The 22,182-nt window shown below is 42.1% G+C and overlaps 2 protein-coding genes across 3 annotated transcripts; both read right to left on the reverse strand.

Moving 5' to 3' along the window:
• Nucleotides 1-855: 855 nt before the first annotated feature.
• LOC112146555 lies at nt 856-8,724 on the reverse strand. The gene is made up of 10 exons (XM_024272440.2): nt 8,513-8,724; nt 8,011-8,084; nt 6,625-6,711; nt 6,443-6,537; nt 6,214-6,330; nt 3,582-3,708; nt 3,387-3,491; nt 3,143-3,295; nt 2,948-3,069; nt 856-1,744 (listed from the first exon to the last, which is right to left on the reverse strand). The coding sequence occupies exons 1-10, from the start codon at nt 8,607-8,609 to the stop codon at nt 1,567-1,569; spliced, it is 1,155 nt and encodes a 384-aa protein (XP_024128208.1). The 5' UTR covers nt 8,610-8,724; the 3' UTR covers nt 856-1,566.
• A 5,327-nt stretch (nt 8,725-14,051) lies between these two features.
• Nucleotides 14,052-21,058, reverse strand: vps29 (VPS29 retromer complex component). Of its 2 annotated transcripts, XM_024293446.2 has the most exons (5): nt 20,929-21,058; nt 20,131-20,142; nt 18,190-18,381; nt 16,838-17,073; nt 14,052-14,465 (listed from the first exon to the last, which is right to left on the reverse strand). In XM_024293446.2, exons 1-5 carry the CDS (start codon nt 20,929-20,931, stop codon nt 14,348-14,350), a joined length of 561 nt encoding a protein of 186 aa, XP_024149214.1. In that variant the 5' UTR covers nt 20,932-21,058; the 3' UTR covers nt 14,052-14,347. The 2 variants fall into 2 exon arrangements, with proteins under 2 accessions (XP_024149214.1, XP_024149957.1); XM_024294189.1 differs by lacking the exon at nt 20,131-20,142 and having other exon boundaries at nt 20,929-21,056.
• Between the last annotated feature and the right edge of the window lie 1,124 nt (nt 21,059-22,182).

A 22,182-nucleotide genomic window follows, 5' to 3' on the forward strand; every position in this document is an offset into this window, starting at 1 on the left:
ACTGTCTATCTATGCTTGTTTTAAATTAAAATCTTTTTATTTTCTTTTAATTTTATTTTAATGATTTGAATGATGATGAATGACATTTTTACTATTTCTTTTGATTGTTTCTTTTAATGTTTTATGTAAAGCACTTTGAATTGTCTCTGTACATGAAATGTGCTATACAAATAAACTTGCCTTGCCTTCTCCCAGTCATTCATTTTAACATTCAATAATTTAAAATGAGATTCTTCATCTGAAGACAAAATGAGTTTCATAAATGTGAACCAAAAAAAGTGTAGAATAACGTGCTATGAGTGCTCCATCCATCAGAAGCTCTAACTCTACCTATAGAGCAACTCAATGGCACGAGGGGCCAAAATCTAAAACACACCTGAGGTCGCGGGCCGAACAGGATAAACATTTATTGAACACTCTAAAACTACATTTTTAAAACCTTAAAACTGTAACTTTTTAACATAATTATTAACTACATATATAGCATTACCTGTGATAATGCTAGTGTGAATGCTGGAAGCTGAATTTAACAGCTGAGGATGCTAGTGCTGATAGCTGAGGAAGCTGAAATTGATAGCTGAAAACGGTGAGGCTGATAGCCAGCTAAAATGTTAGCTAAATGCCACATTATCCTACAAAAACTTAGGTTAGACCAAACAGCTAGCATGCAGCTGAAATATTAGCTTAACTCCAGAACAGCCTAAAAAATCTTCGTAAATGTCAAAATAGTCCAAAAGCTAAAACTGTACCTTTTTATCATAATTATAATTAGTAAAAAGGCAGGGCCTTGACTTTGACACATGTGCTATAGAGCAATATGTTTATTAAAAACAGTGAAGTTATTTAAGGCTACAGAGGAATGCAGAAGTTTAATGTTTGGATGCAAACTCTTTCTTCAGAGGTCAGGCAAGCAGGACGCTCCGTCTACAACAAAATACCAGAACCTTCTTTACGCTTCCAGCACTTTATTTTCTTCTTCTCTCTGTTTCTGTACAAAAACTGAAAAAAGAACAGCTTTATGGTCCTGTGAGAAAATGAAACAATGGTGAAGGGCCTCCATATGAGGGGGTGTCTAGTTTTTCAGGAAGATGTGTTGCTCCACCTAGTGGTAGAGGCTCACAATAGCAACACTTCCACCTGAAGAACTGTGTTCACATTCCTTCAAACAGCTTTCAGAAACCAATAAAACACAAGACAAACAGGTGGTTTTATCATCCATTACTGCTGCATTTGGAATATTTACATATCCATTGTGTTACTCTTTCCAATATAACTGCTTGAAAGGTAGCATATTATGAGCTGAATCCAATAAATAATGGATGTTCCATCACTGGGAATGGTGTGTATTTTTTATTAAACATCTCCTCAAAGAGCAGCTGCTGCAGTTTTCCCTGACAGCTGGACTGTTCAGCTGCTTCTGCTCTTTATCTCAGCTCCTGATCTGAGCACAGAGGGACATTGTTGCGGATGAATGTTTTGACAAAGTCCTCTATGTGTTGTTTTGACGTTTAATCTGCAAATAAAGTCCCTGACAGATAAATACGGTTATTTGAATTGAATTGAATTTCATATGTGTGGTTTCTGTTGCTGACAGTAGGTAGAGACGCAGCAGGTAAAGTCCCTCCACCAGGACTCACGGGGAGCTCCATATTGATCATCAGGTAGGGCGTCCAACACCTCCCTCACCTCCCGTCTGGAGAGGCCCTTCCACTGAAGCAGTTCAGGCAGGAGGTCCAGGTCCGCCCTGGTAAACACACAAACATCAGGAGCATGGAGATCCTCTGGACACATTTGCTAATGCTGTTTTGGTGTTTAGCTAATATTTCTGCTACATGCTAGCTGCATTGGCTAATTTAGGCTAATTGGGAGCTTAGCTAAAATTTTAACCTCATGCTAGCTCTTTTGAATAAATTAGACATTTCATCGTTTTTTTCTTTGGTTTTTTTTTTGTTTTGTTTTTTTTAGCTAATTTGGCATTTAGCTAATATTTCAGTTGCATGCTAGCTGTTTTAGCTAATTTGGAGTTTTTTTTCCAGTTTTTTGGGGCTTATTTGGTATTTTTCTAATGTTTTAGCTGGCTATCAGCTTCAGCATTTTCAGCTCTGAACTTCAGCTTTTTCAGCTATCAATTTAAGCATCTTCAGCTATCAGCACTACATCTTCAGCAGCCACATTCAGCTTACAGCATTCACACTAGCATTATTGAAGGTAATGCTATATATCTAGTTTTTCAAATGTTTTAGGTGTATTTTTTATGAAGATTACAGAAATGAATTATTTAAAATTTGGCTATGAGTGGCTTTCTGGAAAACCATAAATGTTTACATTTAGGCTGTGATTGTTACTGTTTAGCCTACACACTGACCTCTGCCCCCCATTAGAAAAGAAAACAGTTATGTGGCCCTCTCAAGAAAGATTCAGGAGGTTTAGATGCTCCTGAATCTTGTGTCAAAATAAAGAATCGACGTCATGCTCCTACGGTACCACTGAAAGATCCAGTAACAGACAGAAATCTGCCTTTGTTTGTCTGCCATCTTTAAACTGATGCTGTCTAGAAAACACAAATTAAACCAAACTCAACAGCAACAAACATTGAGTTGTCCTGCCAGTTTGAGAATGTCCAACAACTTTAGGATCTACTCTGAAAAAAGTGAAGAAACTATTCACTGACTGACTTCTCCAAGGTTTCTGTGAGGAATCTGTGGCTATGTTTTTGGTCATAACTTGTTCTGAGTTGCCCTCTGCTGAATTCTGAAGTAAGTCTGTGATTTAAATGGTGGGCATTTGCTTTGAGGTGTTGAATTGCTTTTCCCCTGAGGTTGCTTCTTTACCAAAATACAAAAGTAGCAAACATTGAGGAAGATTTTAGCTATGACTTCTGACTCATGTGTGAAAGAACGTCAAGAAAACCTGTGAACTCTGAAGAGGTCCAGTCTGCTTGACATACTTGTTCTGAGTGCAGTCCTGCTTCATGAGGGCCACGGTGAGCTTCAGTCCGTCAGTGTCTTCACACTCCAGCACCTCTTTGATACTGAGCAGAATGCCGTTCCTCTCTTGAACTCCGGGAGCCTGACAGAGTTCACACAGGTGAGGAGTTCTGTCTTCTTGTGACACTTTCACTCAGCCTTGATGCCAATCTCACCAAGTTCTCCATGGTTTGGTGAAGCCGACGGGCGTCCATAGAAACGGCTGGGCCGACGTCTGCGCTCCAGCGCCTCAGCTTGAACCGACTGTTCTGAAGCAGATGTGTGAGGTAGCTGCGTGCTATGATCTTATAAGCGTTGTCTATCACCAGCTGAAAATGACAGAAAGAAAGGTCTGATAAATACAGATCCAACACTCGGACCAGGAAAGATTCCCAGATCCTGCCTGCGTCTGTTTCTCACCTTTTGCTCATCAGCAGCATACGGCCGTTTGGGGAAATATTTCCCCAAATCTGTGAACAGCGGAAGCCATTTTTGAGCTGATCTGAAGTAATCTTTAAGGTGGCTCTACCAGAAAGAGATCAAGGAAAGGCATACACTATCAGATGTACTGTTCTGTTTCATGACCCAAACTTCACTGATAACTTGAACAGATACCTCAGTCATTTTGGCGATGACGTCCATCAAGAGCTTTATGGTCACAGCCTCCATGTCTTCCAGCTCTGCAACAGTTTCTGTGAGAAGAGACGGCTGAATCCTTCCAGCTGCAGTGTGGATGTACAGCCTGAAGCCACAGATGAGACCAAGCAGAATAAATGATGTCACTAACCAAACGTACAGTCAGAACCAGAAGGCATTCCCTCTGAAGAGGATCCAACAGCCTTTTTATGCTAAATTAAGCAGAAATGCAGTTTATCCACCCTCTAAAGCTGCTCTATACCTGCTTGCTGAAGCCCACAAGCTCCTGCAGGGTGGAGGTGGGGTTCATCCTAAAGGGTTCTCTAGTCAATCGCAGGGCATTTTTAAACCTTTACAGTCAAACGTCTCTCATTAAAAAGCTAAAAGATTCTCTTAATGTGAACATCATGAAGATTCTTGAAAACTAACTCAGATTGATCTGGTAATGCTCAGCCAGAGGACAGATCTGGCACGTTTCAAGCAGCTGTGGCTTCTTCTCTGTCTTTCAGATGCTCCCTTTAGGGCTTCTGCCTCCATCTTGTCCTTGAGCAAGACACTTGACTCTCTCTGCCTCCATCTTGTCCTTGAGCAAGACACTTGACTCTCTCTGCCTCCATTGTGGCTCCACTGAATGGCCCGGTGATGGTCACAGGGGCCGTAGGCGCGTACTGGCAGCCACACCTCTGTCAGTCTGCTCCAGGGCAGCTGTAGCTACATCAGTAGCTTACCGTCACCAAGTATTAATGAATAATGGATACATAGTGTAAGCACTTTAAGCATCTGGAAAAGTGCAGAAAAATCAAAATAATGTATTATTATTATTATCCAACCCTGTCCTCTGGATCCTCCTCCCTCACACTGACCACCCTCATTTCCTCCTTTTCATCCATGAACCCGGCCAGCAAGGCCAAGTGGGGCCCATAGTTCAAAAGTGAGCAAAAAAAAGGAGATCTGATTGGGTTTGTCCGCATTTTTCGTGGTGTACCCACCTGTGTTTGCCCATATTGGCTTAAGAGGGCACTCAGTGAGTTGGCTCACTAAACTAGTCAGTGACGGTGTAGCATGCTAGTGAGCTTCACTGTATCAAGCTCTGTTCTAGTGAGCTAGCAAGCTCCGCTGTATAGATCTAGCGAGCTCTGCCATTGCGGGCTTCACTGTAGCATGTTAGCAACCTCTACTGTAGCATGCTAGCAAGCGCCACTGTAGCGAGCAAGTGAGCACCACCGTAGCAAGCTCCATTGTAGCAAGCTAGTGAGCTCCAGTGTATGAAGATCCGTTGTTGCAAGCTTGTGAGCTTTGCTGTAGCGAGCTAGGAGGCTTTGCTGTAGCGAGATAGTGAGCTACACTGTAGTGAGCTCCGGTGTATCAAGCTAGTAAGCTTTGGTGTAGTGAGCTTTGCTGTAGCGAGCGAGCGAGCTCCTCTGTCCACTGGGCAGCTGGCCAACTCTCTAAGTGTCCACTTAAGCCAGGGGTCTAAAACTTGCGGGCCATCTTCATAAGAAAGATTAATGTTAGTGCAGCCCGCAAGTCTGAAATATTTTTTTTTAATTCATGTTTAATTTTATTTATTTAATTACATACTTTGTGTTAAAAAAAAAGATATTTGAGAACGTTGGAATGTTTTATCAGGACTTTTGTTGTGGAAATCCTGATGCGGTCCTCCAGCTGAGTTTGAGATCCCTGACTTAAGCCAATGTGTGCAAACACAGGTGAGGCCACCACAGAAACTGCAGACAACCCATTTGGGGTCCACATTTTCTGCCCACTTTTAAACCATGTGAGGCCACGTGTTCTTGGTGGCTGGGAACCTCCGTTTTGGTCTTCCTCCTTTACCTTTTACAAATTAAGACAGGAAAACCTTTTGTTTGTCTCTCAGTTGGGAAATGTCTCTGATCTGTATATTATGGCATTAAATGCATCACATATTAACAGGATTAAACAGAGAGGAGGTGTTGGGTCATTGCATCAAAGGTCAGAAATACAGCACAGGTTGGAGACACATTTCAAGGCCAATAGTAGCACAATAATAACTGTTGTTGGTGTATCAATGGAGGCAGTTTGAGTAGTTCAGTCTTACAGCAGCAGCAGGAAACCAGCTTAATGTAGTCACTGAAGACCTGAGCGCTTCCTACAGAAGAAACTGCTTTCATCAATTCTTCTAAAGTCATTGTCTTTTACCAGGTGCATTAAGCTAGTTGACTAGGTAAGCCTACAAACATTTGGGGTTAAAGGACAGTATTTAACTCGAAAGAACTAAGTGGGTGAGATTGAGAAGGATCTATGACATTTTGATGGGATTGACTCTTCGCCAGAGAAAAGAATCTGCTTCTGAAGAGTGTCTGATGAGTTTTGGGACAAAAATGTGATTTTTCTAAACAGCTGGACTGTTGTGCAGAAGTGTAGAAGTGTAGGAGTTTTTGTGAATGTCATTTCAGTTTCAAGAACTGAGCCAAACCAGCCGAGACAAACTGTAAGCCACACAGACATTTTCATATATTCTTTCTTTTTTATCTAGTCAAATATTTTCTTTCCTGATTCTGATGCTTCCATAGAGACATGAAAATAAGCTGATGATCATTTTAGTCTAACCTGAATTCAACAGTTTACTCACCTGAGTTCTTTACAGGTTTTCAAAGTCTTCAGGAAGTCTATTGTTTCAAACGTTTTCCTGTTTTTTTTCCAAGTCTGTGCTCTGTTGCTGAGCTCCTTCGTCTGCTGCTGTTTGAACCTAAAAGAGCAGAAGACCTTCACATGTTGAGTTCACCTGTGGCACAATGAGCATGCAGGTGAGCCATTATGAAGGAATTCCACAGTCAGTCCAAGTCAATATGAACTCACACCTCTTCACAAACTGCAGCAGCTCTCTGTGACAAACCGCCCACACTCCATCACATACCACCGCGTTGACTGTCCCTGCTGTTTTGGCTCTGATGAACTACACAAAGACAGAAGAGCATGAATTCAAACCCACACTGACAGTTGACGAATTCTGGCAGACATTTTACACACAGCCAAGTCTTACTGGAATGACGTCCACATAAAGTCTGACATAATCTTCTTCAGAGCAACAGGGTTGGCTCTGCAGTGCCCTGGTTAAAAACTGCCTGACCTGGAGACACAAAATACACAACACGTTCAGACATGGTCAAATCCAAACCCTAAAGTGTGAAGCAGGGATCCACAGACTTTTTCTAACTCTACTTGTTCCACATAGACTACCTGTTTTCTTCTCTGATGGGGGGAGAGTGTAACAGTCACAGTCTAAACATAAACATTTACGGTTTTCAAGAAAGTCACACATAGCCAAATCTTACATAATTCCTTTCTGTAATCGTCATAGAAAAAAATAACAGTAAAACATTTTAAAAACTAGATATATAGCATTACAATAATGCTAAGTGAATGCTGTAAGATGAATGTGTCCACTGAAGATGCTAGTGCTGATAGCTAAAGATGCTGAAATTGATAACTAAAAACGCTGAAGCTAATAGCTGAAAATTCTGAAGTTGATAGCTGAAATGGCTTAAACTAGCTGAAAACCCTGAAGCTGATAGCTAGCTGAAATATAAGCTAAATTCCAAATTAGCCTAAAAAACTGGCAAAATGTCTAATTTAACCAAAACAGCTAGCATAAGGCTAAACAGTTAGCTAAACTCACTATTGTATACTGAATCAGACGAATGCTCGTGTATCTTTCTTTTTTTATTGATTGATTTATTGATTGTTAAAAGGGGCAGACAAAATAAGTTTTTCTTCTTTCTGTCCCCTTTTCATTTTTTGTTCCTTTTCTATCATGTTTGAATTTACAACTCAAGTTTATATTGTATGTTTTTATAAATGAATTAAAAAAAACAAAAAAACAAAATTAGCCTAAAAAACCGAAAAAGTCTAAATTAGCTAAAACTACTAGCATGTAGCTGAAATTCTAGCTAAACTCCAAAATAGCCTAGAAATCCTTAGTAACTGCCAGAATAGTCGAAAAAGCTAGCATAAAAAGAGCTGAATATCTTAGCTGATTGAGCTAAATATTTGAAAGAGCTGAAAAGCTACGGCTAACTAAAAAATGTACGGAAGAAAAATAACAATAATAAAGAAAAAGTGAATCAGTATTAAACCAGTAAATATTCTATCCTCTCCTTCAGACTGCAGAAAGGTGGAATAAAAAGTCACTTTCTCTATGGTTCTAGATCTGCGGTTCTGATAGTGTGTGTGTGTGTGTGTGTGTGGGGGGGGGGGGTCAAATGTGGAGGTGGGCCTGATCGGCCCGCGGGCCATAGTTTTGGGACCCCTGGTCTAAAGAACCAGCACCATTTCATCACAATGAAGAAACATCACAACCAGGGGGAAGAAGATAATGGTCTCTCTCATGTCATAACATCATCGCCTAAACTTGCAGTTTGTCCCGCACCTCTTCCTGCAGGTTCTTGTGGTTCCGGTCCGGGTCTGGCTGCGTTGACCTCACTGATGCCACACCTCCGACTCCTTAGTGCATATAAGGACAGATTAGAACATGAAGGATTTCACGTTGGGATGAAAAATATTTCTTTTGATTCCATGTGAAATTGTCTCCATGTAGTAACTGCATTATAATAAAAGATGGGTGTTAGTGCGCGAGGCGTGTGTGTAGATGGCTGTGATAGACTCCATGAAACATGACACTTCAATACCTGCTGCTGGAGCGTTTGTTAGGTAGGCCTGAAAGTGTGACATTCAGTAGCTATAACAGCGTTATACGAGTGAAAATAGAAGAAGAAAGTAACGGCATTGCCCATCGCTGTTACTTTACACAATGTATCTACAAAGTGTGCAACAAAAAGAGTTCCATCCAGGCTGAAGGCCACCTGCAGGCCGGCAGAGAGACCCGGCAGACGAGGCATCTCTGCAGCACATGGAGGGACGCTGCTACTCACCGTCGCTGCCGCTCTCAATCAAAGGTTTTGTGCCCTCGTTTCCAGAAGTCTTTATCCCTCTCATGGAAAACATCTTTACTGTAAATGAAGACTTCATGTCCGGCGCAGGAAGAGCTTCCAGACTGAGCTCCGTGTCTTCTGTGTGGTGCAGCTGCAGCTCTGCTATCAGATCGGAGGCAGAGCTGCTGGATTTTCCAGCCACAGCCAGACTTTCACTTTCATTGTTGTGTGAATGAAAGGAACCAGTTACGGCTGTGGCCGTATTTGGTTTTGTTTCTTTTTGGTCTTGTGGATTTTTGTCAGAGTGGGACTTCTTTGTGTTTCGTGGATCTTTGTGTGTTTTCCTGTCTTTATTTGTTTCAGGTGTGGTGCTGGAGGTGTGGCTCCCCATTGGTCGAGGCCGGAGAAGGAAGCCTTCAAAATCCCCACATGGACCTCCAGACCATGAGAAGAGAGCTGGGCTGCAACCTGTCTCCACTGCAGCTCAGTGAACTTCTCCACCTGTTTTGATTTGTGCACTTTGTAGTTTCTTTGGCATTTTGGATTAGTTCCCACTCTGTGTTTAGTTTAGTGTTAATTTAGGTGAAGCTGTAGGGGTGAACTGCCATTTTCTTTAGTAAATGTTTTCTCCTGTTTCTGTTAGTCCAGAGAGGTTAGTGTTTGTCATTATTTTACTGTTTCTTTTGCAGGTAAGCTCCCTGGGTTGAGTTAGTTGGGGTTTTGTTTGTTGTTTTGGCCTTGGTTCACCCTGAAGCCTTTTGCTTCACATTTAGTTACATTTTGGGTTATTTGTTCTTGTAAATAAATTTACTTTTCATGGAGATGTATGTTGTGTTTTTGTTACACATTTTTCCTTTACTTTACCTTTATGTTAGACCCCAGAACCCCTAGACAAATTGGGGCGTAACAAACCAGAGTGGAAGAGTGAGGTTACAGGGAGAAGAGATAAAGAAGGTGGAGGTGGGATTACATCAGGGATCAGCTCTGAGCCCCTTCCTGTTTGCAATGGTGATGGACAGACTGACGGATGAGGTTAGACAGGAATCACCATGGACTATGATGTTTGCAGATGATATTGTGATTTGTAGTGAGAGCAGGGAACAGGTGGAGGTGGAGTTAGAGAGGTGGAGGTTTGCCCTGGAAAGGAGAGGAATGAAGGTTAGCCGCAGTAAGACAGAGTACATGTGTGTGAATGAGAGGAACCAGAGTGGAAGAGTGAGGTTACAGGGAGAAGAGATAAAGAAGGTGGAGGAGTTTAAGTATTTAGGGTCAACAGTACAGAGTAATGGAGAGTGTGGAAAAGAAGTGAAGAGGAGAGTGCAAGCAGGTTGGAATGGGTGGAGAAAAGTGTCAGGTGTGATGTGTGACAGAAGAGTTTCAGCACAAATGAAAGGAAAGGTGTACAAGACTGTGGTGAGACCAGCCATGTTGTTTGGACTAGAAACAGTGGGACTGAAGAAAAGACAGGAAGCAGAGCTGGAGGTAGCAGAGATGAAGATGCTGAGGTTCTCTTTGGGAGTGACCAGGATGGATAGGATCAGGAATGAATACATCAGAGGGACAGCACATGTTAGAGGTTTTGGAGATAAAGTCAGAGAGGCCAGACTGAGATGGTTTGGACATGTCCAGAGGAGAGACAGTGAATATATTGGTAGAAGGATGCTGAGTCTAGAGCTGCAGGAAAGAGGTCTAGAGGAAGACCAAAGAGGAGGTTTCTGGATGCAGTGAATGAAGACATGAAGGTGGCTGGTGTTAGAGTGGAGGATGCTGAAGACAGGCTTAGATGGAGGGAACTGATTCGCTGTGGCGAGGAAAAGAAGACTTTCACTTTCATTGCTGCTTTGACTGAATTGACTGAATAACTTTTTGGCCCCCCAGTTCTTGATTCACATAGAACAAAATATTCTAATAATCCATTTTAAAAACGTATAAATATCCTTGGATTTCCTTTCCAGTAAATGTGAGTTATTTCTTGAATGGTAAATGGGGTATTTATCCTTTAAATTCTTTCTTTAAAGACCCATGACAATGAAAATCGTGTTTTGGTATTTTTAACATGTTCTCATAGCCTTTTCTCAACTTAAGCAAAACTAAAAACATGCTTTGATAAAAACAAACGGTCAATAAATCTAGATAAAAGAAAACTTATAGTTGGATGGTTTCTGTTGAAAACATTTTTATTTTAGTTTATCTTTCTTTTTTTTCTTGGACTGTAAGTTTTTCTTAATATGTGACACATTTAATCTCTTTTACCTGTCCATACTGCTCTATTATCTATAATTCTGCAACACTGAAATTTCTCCATTGTGAGACGAATAAAGGATTATCTTATCTCAACCTTGGAACAAAATAATACCAGAAGAACCAGCAGGCTTCTCTTAACCGAGCTCGATGTTTACATACCAAAATGGTCAAATATGAAAAGAACAAAACCCGTTGTCATGTAGCAGCATGCTGTGCAGCTGCAGTTTCCCTGTAAAACTCCTGTAACCAAATAGAATACAAAGGTTTTCTGGGAAGCTCAGAATACAATAACAAGAAATTACAACAACAGAAAAAGTGAAACCAGTGTTGGTGTGACTGTGGCTCATTTCAAGTAGCAGTTCAAACCTGAACTCAGAGTTGACTGACTCAGAGTTTTTGGTTTCAGAACAGCTGAAAAAAGTTTGTTCAATCAACTCAGAGTCTTTGGACTTAGAATCAGGTGTGAGCATTCCAACTATAAAGAGCTCTGATCAATGGAGCAAAGACAGCACGATTCACCATGACAACGGGAACAAACACCTGAGTTTCATACTTAAAGAACAAAACCTGTTGTCATGTAGCAGCATGCTGTGCAGCTGCAGTAGATCTTCTCATCCCCTTGAATACCTGGGAAGGGTATAAAATGGTTTGGCCCACCCTATGGGCATGTGATGCACAGTGCCCAGCCCCGCCTACTTCCTGGTTTGCTGAGCACTCTGCCTGGATCTCTTTTTCCTCCAACCATTCAGGTACTATTGGAGCACTTTAGTGTTTGTGCTTCTGCCTGTTTGTTTTTGAATCTTAACCTGAACTTTTAGATATTTTAGGTGCAGGACAAGGCACCACTGCTGTTTTTGGTTTGGGTTGGGGTTTTATTTGCTGTAATGTGCAACAGGCCCCCGGCGAGCCAGCCTCTGGGGTTGGAGGTGTGAGGGAGCTTCATGCCCTCTGCATGGACGTTTGTTTTCTTTTCCTAAACTATTTTATTTATTTTTTTTTTAGGTGACAGTGTGTAGGTGTGTGTTTGTCATGTTCAGCATATCTGCAACTGAGCTTGCTAGCTCGCAACAGCATGGCTTGCTACAGCAGAGCGCGCTAGCTCTCTACAGCAAATAGCATATACTTGTATGGTGTAACGCTACGGCGGAGCTTGCTAAATCGATACAAAGGAGCTAGCTAGCTCGCTACAGCGGAGCTCGCTAGATCAATACAGCAGAGCTCGCTACAGCAGAGCTCACTACAGCAGAGTTAGCTTTCTCGTTACAGTGGAGCTTGCTAGCTCGTTATAAGAGAGTTAGCTTGCTTGCCACAGCGGAGCTCACTACGGTAAAGCTTGCTAACTCGCTACAACTGAGCTACAGAAAGATCAACACAGCTGCAGCGGTAAAACAGAGAGAAAATATCTTCAGAGTTAATGCGTACGTCTACAATTGAATCATTTTAATTCAGGAGAAGAACTAAATAATGTGAGGAAGGTCATGTTGTCACTTGTTAAGTAAGAAATGATTTTTGATCTGTCAATAATTTAACCAGTAATCTCCGTAACCGCATGAATGACTGTTTTGAGCGCAGACACACACCCACGAATATCACTCAAAAAAGAAACACTGTAGCTGCCTGGAATATGTTAAAATAAGTATTTATTTTAATTTAATTCTCACGAATTAAATAACAATCACTCACATTTTTAGTGTATTAAAACTTCACCACAGTGAGACACAAACCCCCAATCTTTGCATTGGAAAATGGCCACGCTGACCACCGCGCTAACATTTGATCTGTCTCTCTCAGCATGGTAGATGTTTTGACAGGCGTCTCCAGTGTTTAAGGTTTAAAGGTTTCCGTTGTTAAGGGTTTAAAAAGAAAAAAAAAACCTAGATTGCCAGTTAAATTCTTCTTTTCCGAAAAAAACTTTCAACCGAAATGGAAAGCGGTATCGTATCGCTAAATAAAAATGAATCAGGAAACTGCAGTCAGTCGACTCGTGTCCTCCAAATCCTCTACCGACGTAAATAACATTTCCTCTGGATTAATCAGCCTCCTCTCTACATGATCCTCTATGAATGAACATTTTGGTTTCTGAGTGGTGGAAACGTGACGTCTCTAACGTGAATGTTCTCTAAATGTTAATGAGGAACTCATATTTGAACATCTTTCACTTTAAAAAGGGGCGGAGACCACAGAGAACTCTGAGTTTCCTGAAGAAAACCTGCTACCGACCAGGTTTCGTTTAAAGACTCAGTTACCATAGTGATTGATTCTGGGTTCAGCTTAACCCATTTCTTGAAATGGGTTTGGTTTTACCCACTTTATCTCCGTTTCTGAAACCAGAAACTCAGTTTTCCTGAACTCGGAGTTCACAAACTCAGAGTTTCAACAAAACCTGTTTCTTGAAACGAGACCCTGGTCTTCATCTGTGTAGACCAGGGGTGCTCAATCTTTTTTCACTCAAAGGGGGAAAATCTAAATGGGATCCCAGTCTCAGGCCAAATACAATGTTTTTTTATGTCATGAAATAAAAGGAGAAAACAAAGAATATGGTTTAATTTATGTATTTTGATTCTGTATTCATTAAGTTAACACACATTAGAAAGAATAAAAAGTAAATAACATTTGTCTTTAAACCTTTAACAGAGAGGTCTCACTGGACATTTTACATTGAAAAACCAGGGCAAGCTAAAACAAGCTTTCTTCAAATAAACATCAAACTGGGATCCTAATGAGAGACGTGGATCTGCTCTTTGACTTTATCTGTTTGCCGTTGTCGCTCCATCTTGGCTAGCTGAGAAAAGGCCCCTAAAAGCATCAGAAGTGACCGTGAAGGCTCCTTGTGGGTTATTTCACCCAAAGACACAGGCAAAGAAAGTGCTAACAGCGCCATCCAGAGGCCTAGAGTATATTACAGCCGTAGAGTTTTGGACCTCATAGAGAATCAATGGGAAACGAGTTTGAACTAAACACTCCATGGATTCCGCAGCCATGACTTGGTGGGCCAAATCTGGCCTGCTGGCCCCCCTTTGGGCTCCCATGGTGTAACCACAAAAAGCTCCGCTGTGCAGGGTGACAGCTGTTCAGTTTTTATTTAAGGTTTTATTTATCAAAGGGTTGGATTCTCCTCGTTTACGGACTCACACTGACAGACAGTTTGCTGCGTTTGACATGCAGGAGCTGCTTTGAATCTCCACCGCTCTGCTGGTTTTATTCTGTGAAGGAAATGAATTTCTGGAATGATCAGCTTTACTAAACTACAGCAGAGAAAACCCCAGAGTTTGACATTTGGAATGAAACCAACTCATAAGGAAAAATTAGACTTTTATTGTGGAAACAATGAGAAACAGCTGAAAACTAAAGAGCTTAAATGTACAATAACATAATGGGGCATAATGGGGGAGTACATATTTAGTTTAAGAGCAAAAATGTGAATGATGCAGCAAAGCTGATGACTTATAAACAAAATGTTGCACTGCTGCTTCAAGGTGAAAAACACAAGTGTTACAGCAGCAGCATTGGGAGGACTGGTGGTTTACTGCCCCCTGCTGGACAGGAATGAAATGGTACACAGAGCTCTTGAGCGTCACGCTCGCCTCCCTCTCAAGACTTCTTGTACTCGATTCTCTCCACTTTGACGTCGTCCCCGATCAGCTGATAAACGTAGGTCACCACTGTGGACGCCTGGATGTCCATTAATACAAAAGAGGGGATGATGTTTCTGTTGGGAGAGAACACACAGCATTGTTTCCCAAGACATCAGTTCATCAAACACGTGCCATAATGAGCAAACACTGAGTCGTCTTTTCTGTCAGAACGCCAGGAACTGCTCACACCTTCATGCCGACTGTCAGACAGCAGAGAGGAATTGAGCGTGCAGACCCTTTCTACACCAGTGTTTTTCAACCAGTGTGCCGCGGCACACTAGTGTTCCGTGAGAGATGGTCTGGTGTGCCGTGGGAAATTTCCCATTTTCACGTATCTAAAACATTTACCATCACTATCAGCTCTGTGTTCATCCAAACGGCACTGATTTAACACTGGATAGTTTGGAATATGCAAGATCCTAAAAGAAATATTTCTTTGATTCTATAAATGACTAATCAGAATGATATTACCGTAATCCAGCCGCAAAACTAGCCTCAAACTCAGCTTTAGGAAAGTCCCTCCCCCTTCAGCTGTCTCTGCCAATCATTGTTGGAGGCTTGATCACATGTCATCAATCTGACCAATCAGAAGTGCTTAACGTCCTCACTTCCTTGTTTTGATTCGGCTCATAAAGTCTCTCAGTTCCAACTAAAATAACAGCTAAAGCTCGTGTTTAGCGGTGTAGCTTCCAGCGGGATCCGACGTCAGACAGTTTAAAAAGTGAACAAAAGAATGAAGCTCAGAAACGACAATAAGCCGGCATCTGCGTGAGTTTATGCACTACAGCCCCCATGATGCATTGGGTTAAGTGCGCGCGCTGAGCGCTGGGTGGAGGGGGAGGGGCTTACACGTTCAGCAGCGCAAGAGCCAAATAGGTAGAGAGATAGAGAGAAAACATCAATACAAAATGTAAAGAAAATGAAAAGAAAAAGAAGATAAAAACTGGAATCATTTGACTTTTTTTGATAGCATGAAGGAACTGTCTGCAGGAAATATTCTATATGTATATATATTCTGGGCTGCACGGTGGCGCAAGTGGTTAGCGCTCTCGCCTCACAGCGAGAAGGCCCCGGTTCAAATCCCGGCTGGGACCTTTCTGTGTGGAGTTTGCATGTTCTCCCCGTGCATGTGTGGGTTCTCACCGGGGACTCCGGCTTCCTCCCACCGTCCAAAAACATGCTTCATAGGTTAATTGGTGACTCTAAATTGTTCCTAGGTGTGAATGTGAGAGTGAATTTGTGTGATTGAGGCCCTGAGACAGACTGGCGACCTGTCCAGGGTGTACCCCGCCTTCGCCCTTCAGTAGCCGGGATAGGCTCCGGCACCCCCGCGACCCCGAAAGGGAAGAAGCGGTCAAGAAGATGGATGGATATATATTCTGTATATATTTATGGCTCCACAATAAACCTGTCCAGACACCTGAGAACTGAGAGAATCTTCTCTAAAACAGAGCAGATCATCACTGAGAGAAGAATCAGATTACATCCTCAAAGCTGAAACTCTTTCGTCTTTCTTAATGTCAATGTGAATAAAAGTCTTGATTTAGTGGTTTTTGGACATTTTAATTTGTATTTGGATTGTGGTTGCAGAGTTTTGTGTTGTTCACTTCAGATGTGTTTAAAAAGTGAGTTAAAAACTGAATAGTTAATTGTTAGTTCTTTTACCATTAATTTTACACATTCTTTCTGTAAGGGATAAATAACAGCATATACATAATTTACACTTTATATGAATAAAAACATATTTACATCTTGGATTTTGTGCATAATCTTATCTAGTAGTTTATAATGAATCAAACAAAGCAAACAACAACCTAAAAATCCATTTGGTAGCCAAAAGAGCCGCTGTTATAGGAAAACGAATGCAAAAGAATTGAATTTTGAGCCAGAATTCTCATCACTATTGTGGAGGGAAACAAGAAAAGAACAGCGTTTTTATGTTGTCTGATAGTTTTGGAAGTATTTAAAAAAGAGAAAAAAACATTCTTAAAAACTGATTATATAGAAGTATTTTTTTTTTAGATTTTTTTTTAAATCATTCATTAATGATAATAAATGTAGACTGTTTTGACAAGATATACGTTTAACTTGAGCAAATTGATTAATGATGCTTCCCACTTATATAAAAAAATGTACACTAGATTGTGGAGGGAATGTACATCAATACAGACTAATTTTTTACCTTTTTGGATGCTAGTGTGCCGCGGGATTTTTTTCATGGAAAAAGTGTGCCTTGGCTCAAAAAAGGTTGAAAAACACTGATCTACACATCTACCTACAACACTGTCATGTTTTCTAGTTTCTGCCATGACAGGAGCTGAAGGACTGTCTAGTGTTTTCAAAGATGGAAGCCAGCAGCCTCCAGAATGAAGGTTTGACCGTCAGCCATGAGGCAAACAGTCCGGACTGCTGCTTCGCGGTTCCAGCGCCTCACACGGACTCCTACCGTTCCAGTGCATTGTAGGCTCCAGTGGCAGAACCCGGGTTGATGTAGAACTTGTTTTCATTCTCAAAGGCCTCAAACTTGTGCGTGTGCCCAGAGATGAGGATGTCCACGTCCAGCTGTCTCTGGAGCAGAGCCAGGCTGGCCATGTCGCCCCACGGGATCACCTGGTGGCCGTGGATCAGGCCGATCTTGAACTGGCCCACCGTGACCACCTTCTGCTCCGGGTAATTAAGGTTCTGAGGGAGGGGGGACAGAAGGACTTCAGGAGACGACAAAGACAAACTGAAACTCGGTCATCAGCATCAAGCCTTTGAACCGAGTGAAAACCTTCAAAACTTGATCCTCCCACTTTCTGGAACCAAAACATCCAGATTCAGGATTCAGTTCACAAACTCACTGGTTATCCTTTTTATATCCAAATGTTTTCTAGAAGAAAAAGTAATGTAAGCTGAAAAAATAGGAAATTTATCAACAAAATTATGAGCTGTTACATAAAATTAACAGAAAAGGTGTTGGGGGTTTTAGGCTGATAAGCTAATTATACTAAATTGTTTTAAATTAAATCTGTAGACTTTGAGTAAATGTATCCCTAAATAAAAACTAATTCCACCATCTTTCCTTTCAACAAGTGTATTCTAACTAGAGCTGCCACGATTAGTCGACTAATCGACTATCAAAATAGTCGACGACTAATTTAATAGTCGATTAGTTATTACTTTATATTATGTGGAGTCAGACTGTAGTAAAGTTTAAAGTTCTAATGGCATTCTGCTAGATTTATGGACTATTCTGGCATTTATTAAGGTTTTTTAGGCTATTTTAGAGTTTAGCTAATATTTCCGCTACATGCTAGCTATTTAGGCTAATTTAGTTTTTTTTCAGTTTTAAGGCTAATTTGGCATTAACTAATATTTTAGCTGGGTATCAGGTTCAGTGATTTCAGCTTCAGTGATTTCAGCTTCAGTGATTTCAGCTATCAGCTTTAGCATCTTCAGCGGTCACAATTAGCTTGCAACATTCACACTAGCATTATCACAGGTAATGCTATAGATCTAGTTTTTAGTTAGTTTAAAGCGAATGATGGTTAAGATGTTTTACATCCAGTTCATGCATGACACGATTAGTCGACTAATCTGAAAAAATAATCAGTGATTAGTCGACTATTAAAATAATCGTTTGTGGCAGCACTACTTCTAACAGTTAATGGTTTTAGGCCGGTCAGGTGAAACAGAGTCATTTACCACATGTGCATGGTAGTGCACTGGTTGACAAACACTGCTTTAACTCAGTCTTTTTGTCCACATAGCCGTATGCAGTGAGGATAGAACAGTAAGTCTCCAGCACCGACAGACCTCATCAAAGTCTCCTCGGACGATGTGGACATCTCCAGCCAGCGTCTTCAGGTAGTCGTAGCTCTCCTTGGTGCAGAGGTTCCCTGTGCAGAGGATGTGCTGGATCTTTCCTGGAACCAGCAGCTTCTTGAACTTTGCAGGCAGTGTGTTGCAGCGGTGCGGGATGTGCAGGTCACCTAAAACCAGGACCAACTGACAGCATCACACAGACACAGAGCGGGTTAAGCGTGGACGGCGTGAGCACATGGAGAACGGCGGCACCTGTTAGTGACTTCCACATCACGATGCCCTGATCCCCATTACCAGAACAGCACAGACAATCAGACCTCCATTCACTGCACTCGAACAGCTCAGAAACGTCTGTGAGTATAAAGACACCAGCTCCACGCGTCTGGAATCCAACTGGCCCATGAAGGCTACGCCAACAGCCACTGATGGACAGGATGAAGGGGATGCAGGCAGTTGGATTTCAGACTCGTCAGAGCTGCTTCTGGATCTTAGCAGGACGGGTCAGTAAAAATGTAAAACTTTGTCCAGAGAAAAAGCCAAAGAACTCACAGATCCCAAGTAAACATAGAAACTAACATCTAGTTTGAGCAGTAAAAAGTCAAACTGAGACCACAGGAAACCTCTAGCATTGTTCTGTTGCTTTACAGCAGGGGTCCCCAAACTACGGCCCACGGGCCGAATCCGGCCCGCCTCCACATTTGGCCCGGCCCCCTGAACGATAACAGAGATGAAGCCTGAAGAGCAGGCGGGCCGTGCGATCGAGACCCGCATCAAACGTTTATTCCACCCTGCTGCTTCATTTTAGCTAAAAACTAGGGATGTAAGGAGAAAATCAATCTGACGATATATTGTGATATTTTGTTTGGCAATACTTGTATCAATTTAAAATGCTAAAAGGATTATATTTAATTAATTAGTTAAGATTTAGCGAGAACCAGCTTGTTTTATAAGTTCAGTTGGCCTAGAGGTTTTTGTTGTGTTATGAGACATGAACAACTTTGTGTTTACTTGGGATAGGTATCGAAAAGTGAAAAATTGTGCATAAAACTTGGGATATTTCGCATATATACACATCCCGACTAAATTGGCAGAGTCACATTAAAAAAAAAAAAAAAAAACAGCTAATAGTTCAAAATCTGATCCGAGTGGGTCATTTCTCTGGTCACTTTTACGTACAGATAAACAATCTCTAGAAACAAGAAGTCTAATTTGACAAACAGCTAGCATACTGCTAAAACATTAGCTAAACTCCCAATTTGCCAAAAGAGCTTTAAAAAAGTCTAATTTTGAAATAACAGCTATCAAGTTTTTTTTCCCTCAGTCTGGCCATGCAACGGATCAAACGTTTATTCCGCACTTCTGCAAGTGTTGTTTTTTCATTATTAATTTTCTGATATTTTACTGTGAAGATCCCAGAAAGGGTTTTTAATAATCGGCTATGTGTGGCTTTCTGGAGAACTTTCAATGTTGACGTTTAGATACACCCTGTAATTTTTGCTTCTGTTGGCCTACAAACCGACCCGGCCCCTCCGTCAGAGAAGAGAACGGTTATTGGAACCTCTAAGAAAAGGTTTGGGGACCCCTGCTTTACAGTAACACAGTGATGTTTCTGTACTGAAATGGTCAAAAGTGGTTCTGTTTCGTCTCAGCTTCTGGGCTTTTTACTAATTCTGTTAGCCTTACTGTCAGTTCACATTTATAAATGTCAGAGGTGAGAAGGCCTCAAAGCCTGCAGGATTAAATAATACGGGTCCAACTGTTTCCTTTGTGACCTTTATTTCTGCTTTTGTTAGTGTTTTAAGGTCCCTCAGCATTTGAGCTGTTGAGCCAGCAGCAGTCATTTGAGCAGAAAGGCCGACCTCGAACACACCGCAGGTGGAGCAGGTGGAGCAGGTGGAGCAGGTGGAGGAGCGGTAAAAACTGCCCACTTACCCGGTGACCGGCCTGGTTGGTGGAAGGAAAGGTGTGGGAGACGTGGAGAATGGGTGAGACAGGGCAGAAAGGGGCATGTGCATGTGGATAAGGACACGGCGTGATCAGAACGTGGGGTAAATAACACAAAGGAGGGAGGGGGTAGAAAAAAGGTTGGGACAAGAGGGGAAAACTGAAATTAGAATTAAAAGTAAACGAACAGACAGAAATTAATCATTCAAAAACATACAGCAAATAAATAAATGTGGCAGAATCAGTTATGGTGGGTGGTTAGTGAAATAAGCAAGAACTTGGATGAGAAAGCAAATGCAAACATCATTAAAGCAAATGAAGGACGAGTTCAGTTTGATTCTTTACAAATAAACATCGATTAGTGTTCGGAACAGACGGATGAATGAGTCCTGCTGTAGTACATTAACCTGAAACCTGGTTTATTGAAATCCTGGAGTCCAGACCAACTTTTGGCTGTTAGCTTATCGCGCTAACTTGTTTCAGAAACAAATCAGATGCGGGTCAGACCAAAACATCAGAGCGGGGGGGTGAAAGGCTGCTTTTAAAGAAGGAAGTGACTGCAACTTGAAGAATTGTCATTTCGGAGACTAAACTGCCCGGCTGTCATGTGATCGGAGATCCATCTTGAAACAGTCACACGCCCCAAAACCTCCACAGTGGACACCTCGAAAACACGACCCGCCCCTCCTGATTTTGACTCACGCGTGGGATACTTGTTTTTTAAAAAGCGCTTGAGTTTTGCTGGAAATTCATCAAATGGAGGCCCTATCGCCATTTCATACTCACCATTTTCTCTGTTGCTGTTTGCTGCTGGTGGAGGAAGCAGCTCGGCACGTACAGCGTCGTGACGTCAGAAAATGAGCGCCAGATTCTATCAAGTGGAACTTTTAACTTCCGTTACCCTTTCAGAACAAAAGCACACATGATCTTTCTCCAGCACATGCGTTAAATTTGGACAAACGTGGGTCAAACATCTGAAAAAGATCCAGCCAGCATCTGCTGATAAGTACCACTATACTCAGTATTTAAAGCTTTGTTTTATTTAATACGATGCCTAAATAACCCCTCTCCTTTTTTAAGTTAAAACATTTGTGTTGTTTAAGTATATACACATCACAAACGGGGGCTTTATCTATATGTGTGTGTGGGGGGGGGTGTAATGCAACCACAAGGGGTTCACAATCCAGTGCCCTCTTGTGCCGGTTCCAAGTCCAGATAAATGCAGAGAGATTGTGGAAGAGTTTTAAAAAAATAAACATATGAATCACAAACAGTCATCCATCCATCGTCTTGCGCTCATCATAGACCGGGTCGCGGGGGCAGCAGTCTAACTTAAGATGTCCAGACTTCCCTCTCCCCGGCCACCGCCTCCAGCTTTGAGGTGAGCATTGAGGTGTTCCCAGGCAAGAGACGTAGGCTCTCCAGCGTGTCCTGGGTCTTCCCCGGGGCCGCCACCCAGTGGGACATGCCTGGAACACCTCTCCAGGGAGGAGTCCAGGAGACATCCAGACCAGATGCCTGAGCCACCTCAACTGGCTCCTCTCAATGTGGAGGAGAAGAGGCTCTACTCAGAGTTTGACCACATCCAGGGACGTGGTCGAACACCTTCTCCAAATCCACTAGCTACATATGGACTGGATAAGCGAACTCCCATGAACCCTCCAGTACCCTGAAGAGGGTGTAGAGCTGGTCCAACAGTCCATGACCAGCACGGAAACCGCATTGTTGTTCTTGGATCTGAGGTTTGACTATCGGACGGACTCTACTCTCCAGTACCCTGGCATAGACTGTCCCAGGGAGGCTGAGGAGTGTGATTGGTAGTTGGAACACACCCTCCGATCACCTTTCTTGAAAAGGGGATGAACATCCCAGTCTAGTGGTTCGGTTCATGTCTGCCACGCGATGCTGCAGAGATGTCTCAGCCAAGACACTCCGAAAGCATCCAGAGACTTGAGGTACTCTGGGTGGACTCCTGGAGGGAGCCTTGCCACAATGAAGCTCTGCCACAGACTGGCGACCTGTCCAGGGTAAACGCTGCCT

Source organism: Oryzias melastigma, linkage group LG22, assembly GCF_002922805.2.
Source record: "Oryzias melastigma strain HK-1 linkage group LG22, ASM292280v2, whole genome shotgun sequence".
Classification (NCBI taxonomy): domain Eukaryota; kingdom Metazoa; phylum Chordata; class Actinopteri; order Beloniformes; family Adrianichthyidae; genus Oryzias; species Oryzias melastigma.

Excerpts from the sequence above, each read along its gene's own strand:
- LOC112146555 (XM_024272440.2), bottom strand. The coding sequence starts at position 8,609 with ATGAAGTCTTCATTTACAGTAAAGATGTTTTCCATGAGAGGGATAAAG. Across the intron at positions 6,331-6,442 it reads CTGCTGCAGTTTGTGAAGAG|GTTCAAACAGCAGCAGACGA; the intron begins GTGTGAGTTCAT and ends CTGCTCTTTTAG. Across the intron at positions 3,492-3,581 it reads TCATCGCCAAAATGACTGAG|AGCCACCTTAAAGATTACTT; the intron begins GTATCTGTTCAA and ends TCTTTCTGGTAG.
- vps29 (XM_024293446.2), bottom strand. Across the intron at positions 17,074-18,189 it reads TCCGAGGAGACTTTGATGAG|AACCTTAATTACCCGGAGCA; the intron begins GTCTGTCGGTGC and ends CCCCTCCCTCAG. Across the intron at positions 14,466-16,837 it reads GCCTACAATGCACTGGAACG|AAACATCATCCCCTCTTTTG; the intron begins GTAGGAGTCCGT and ends CTCTCCCAACAG.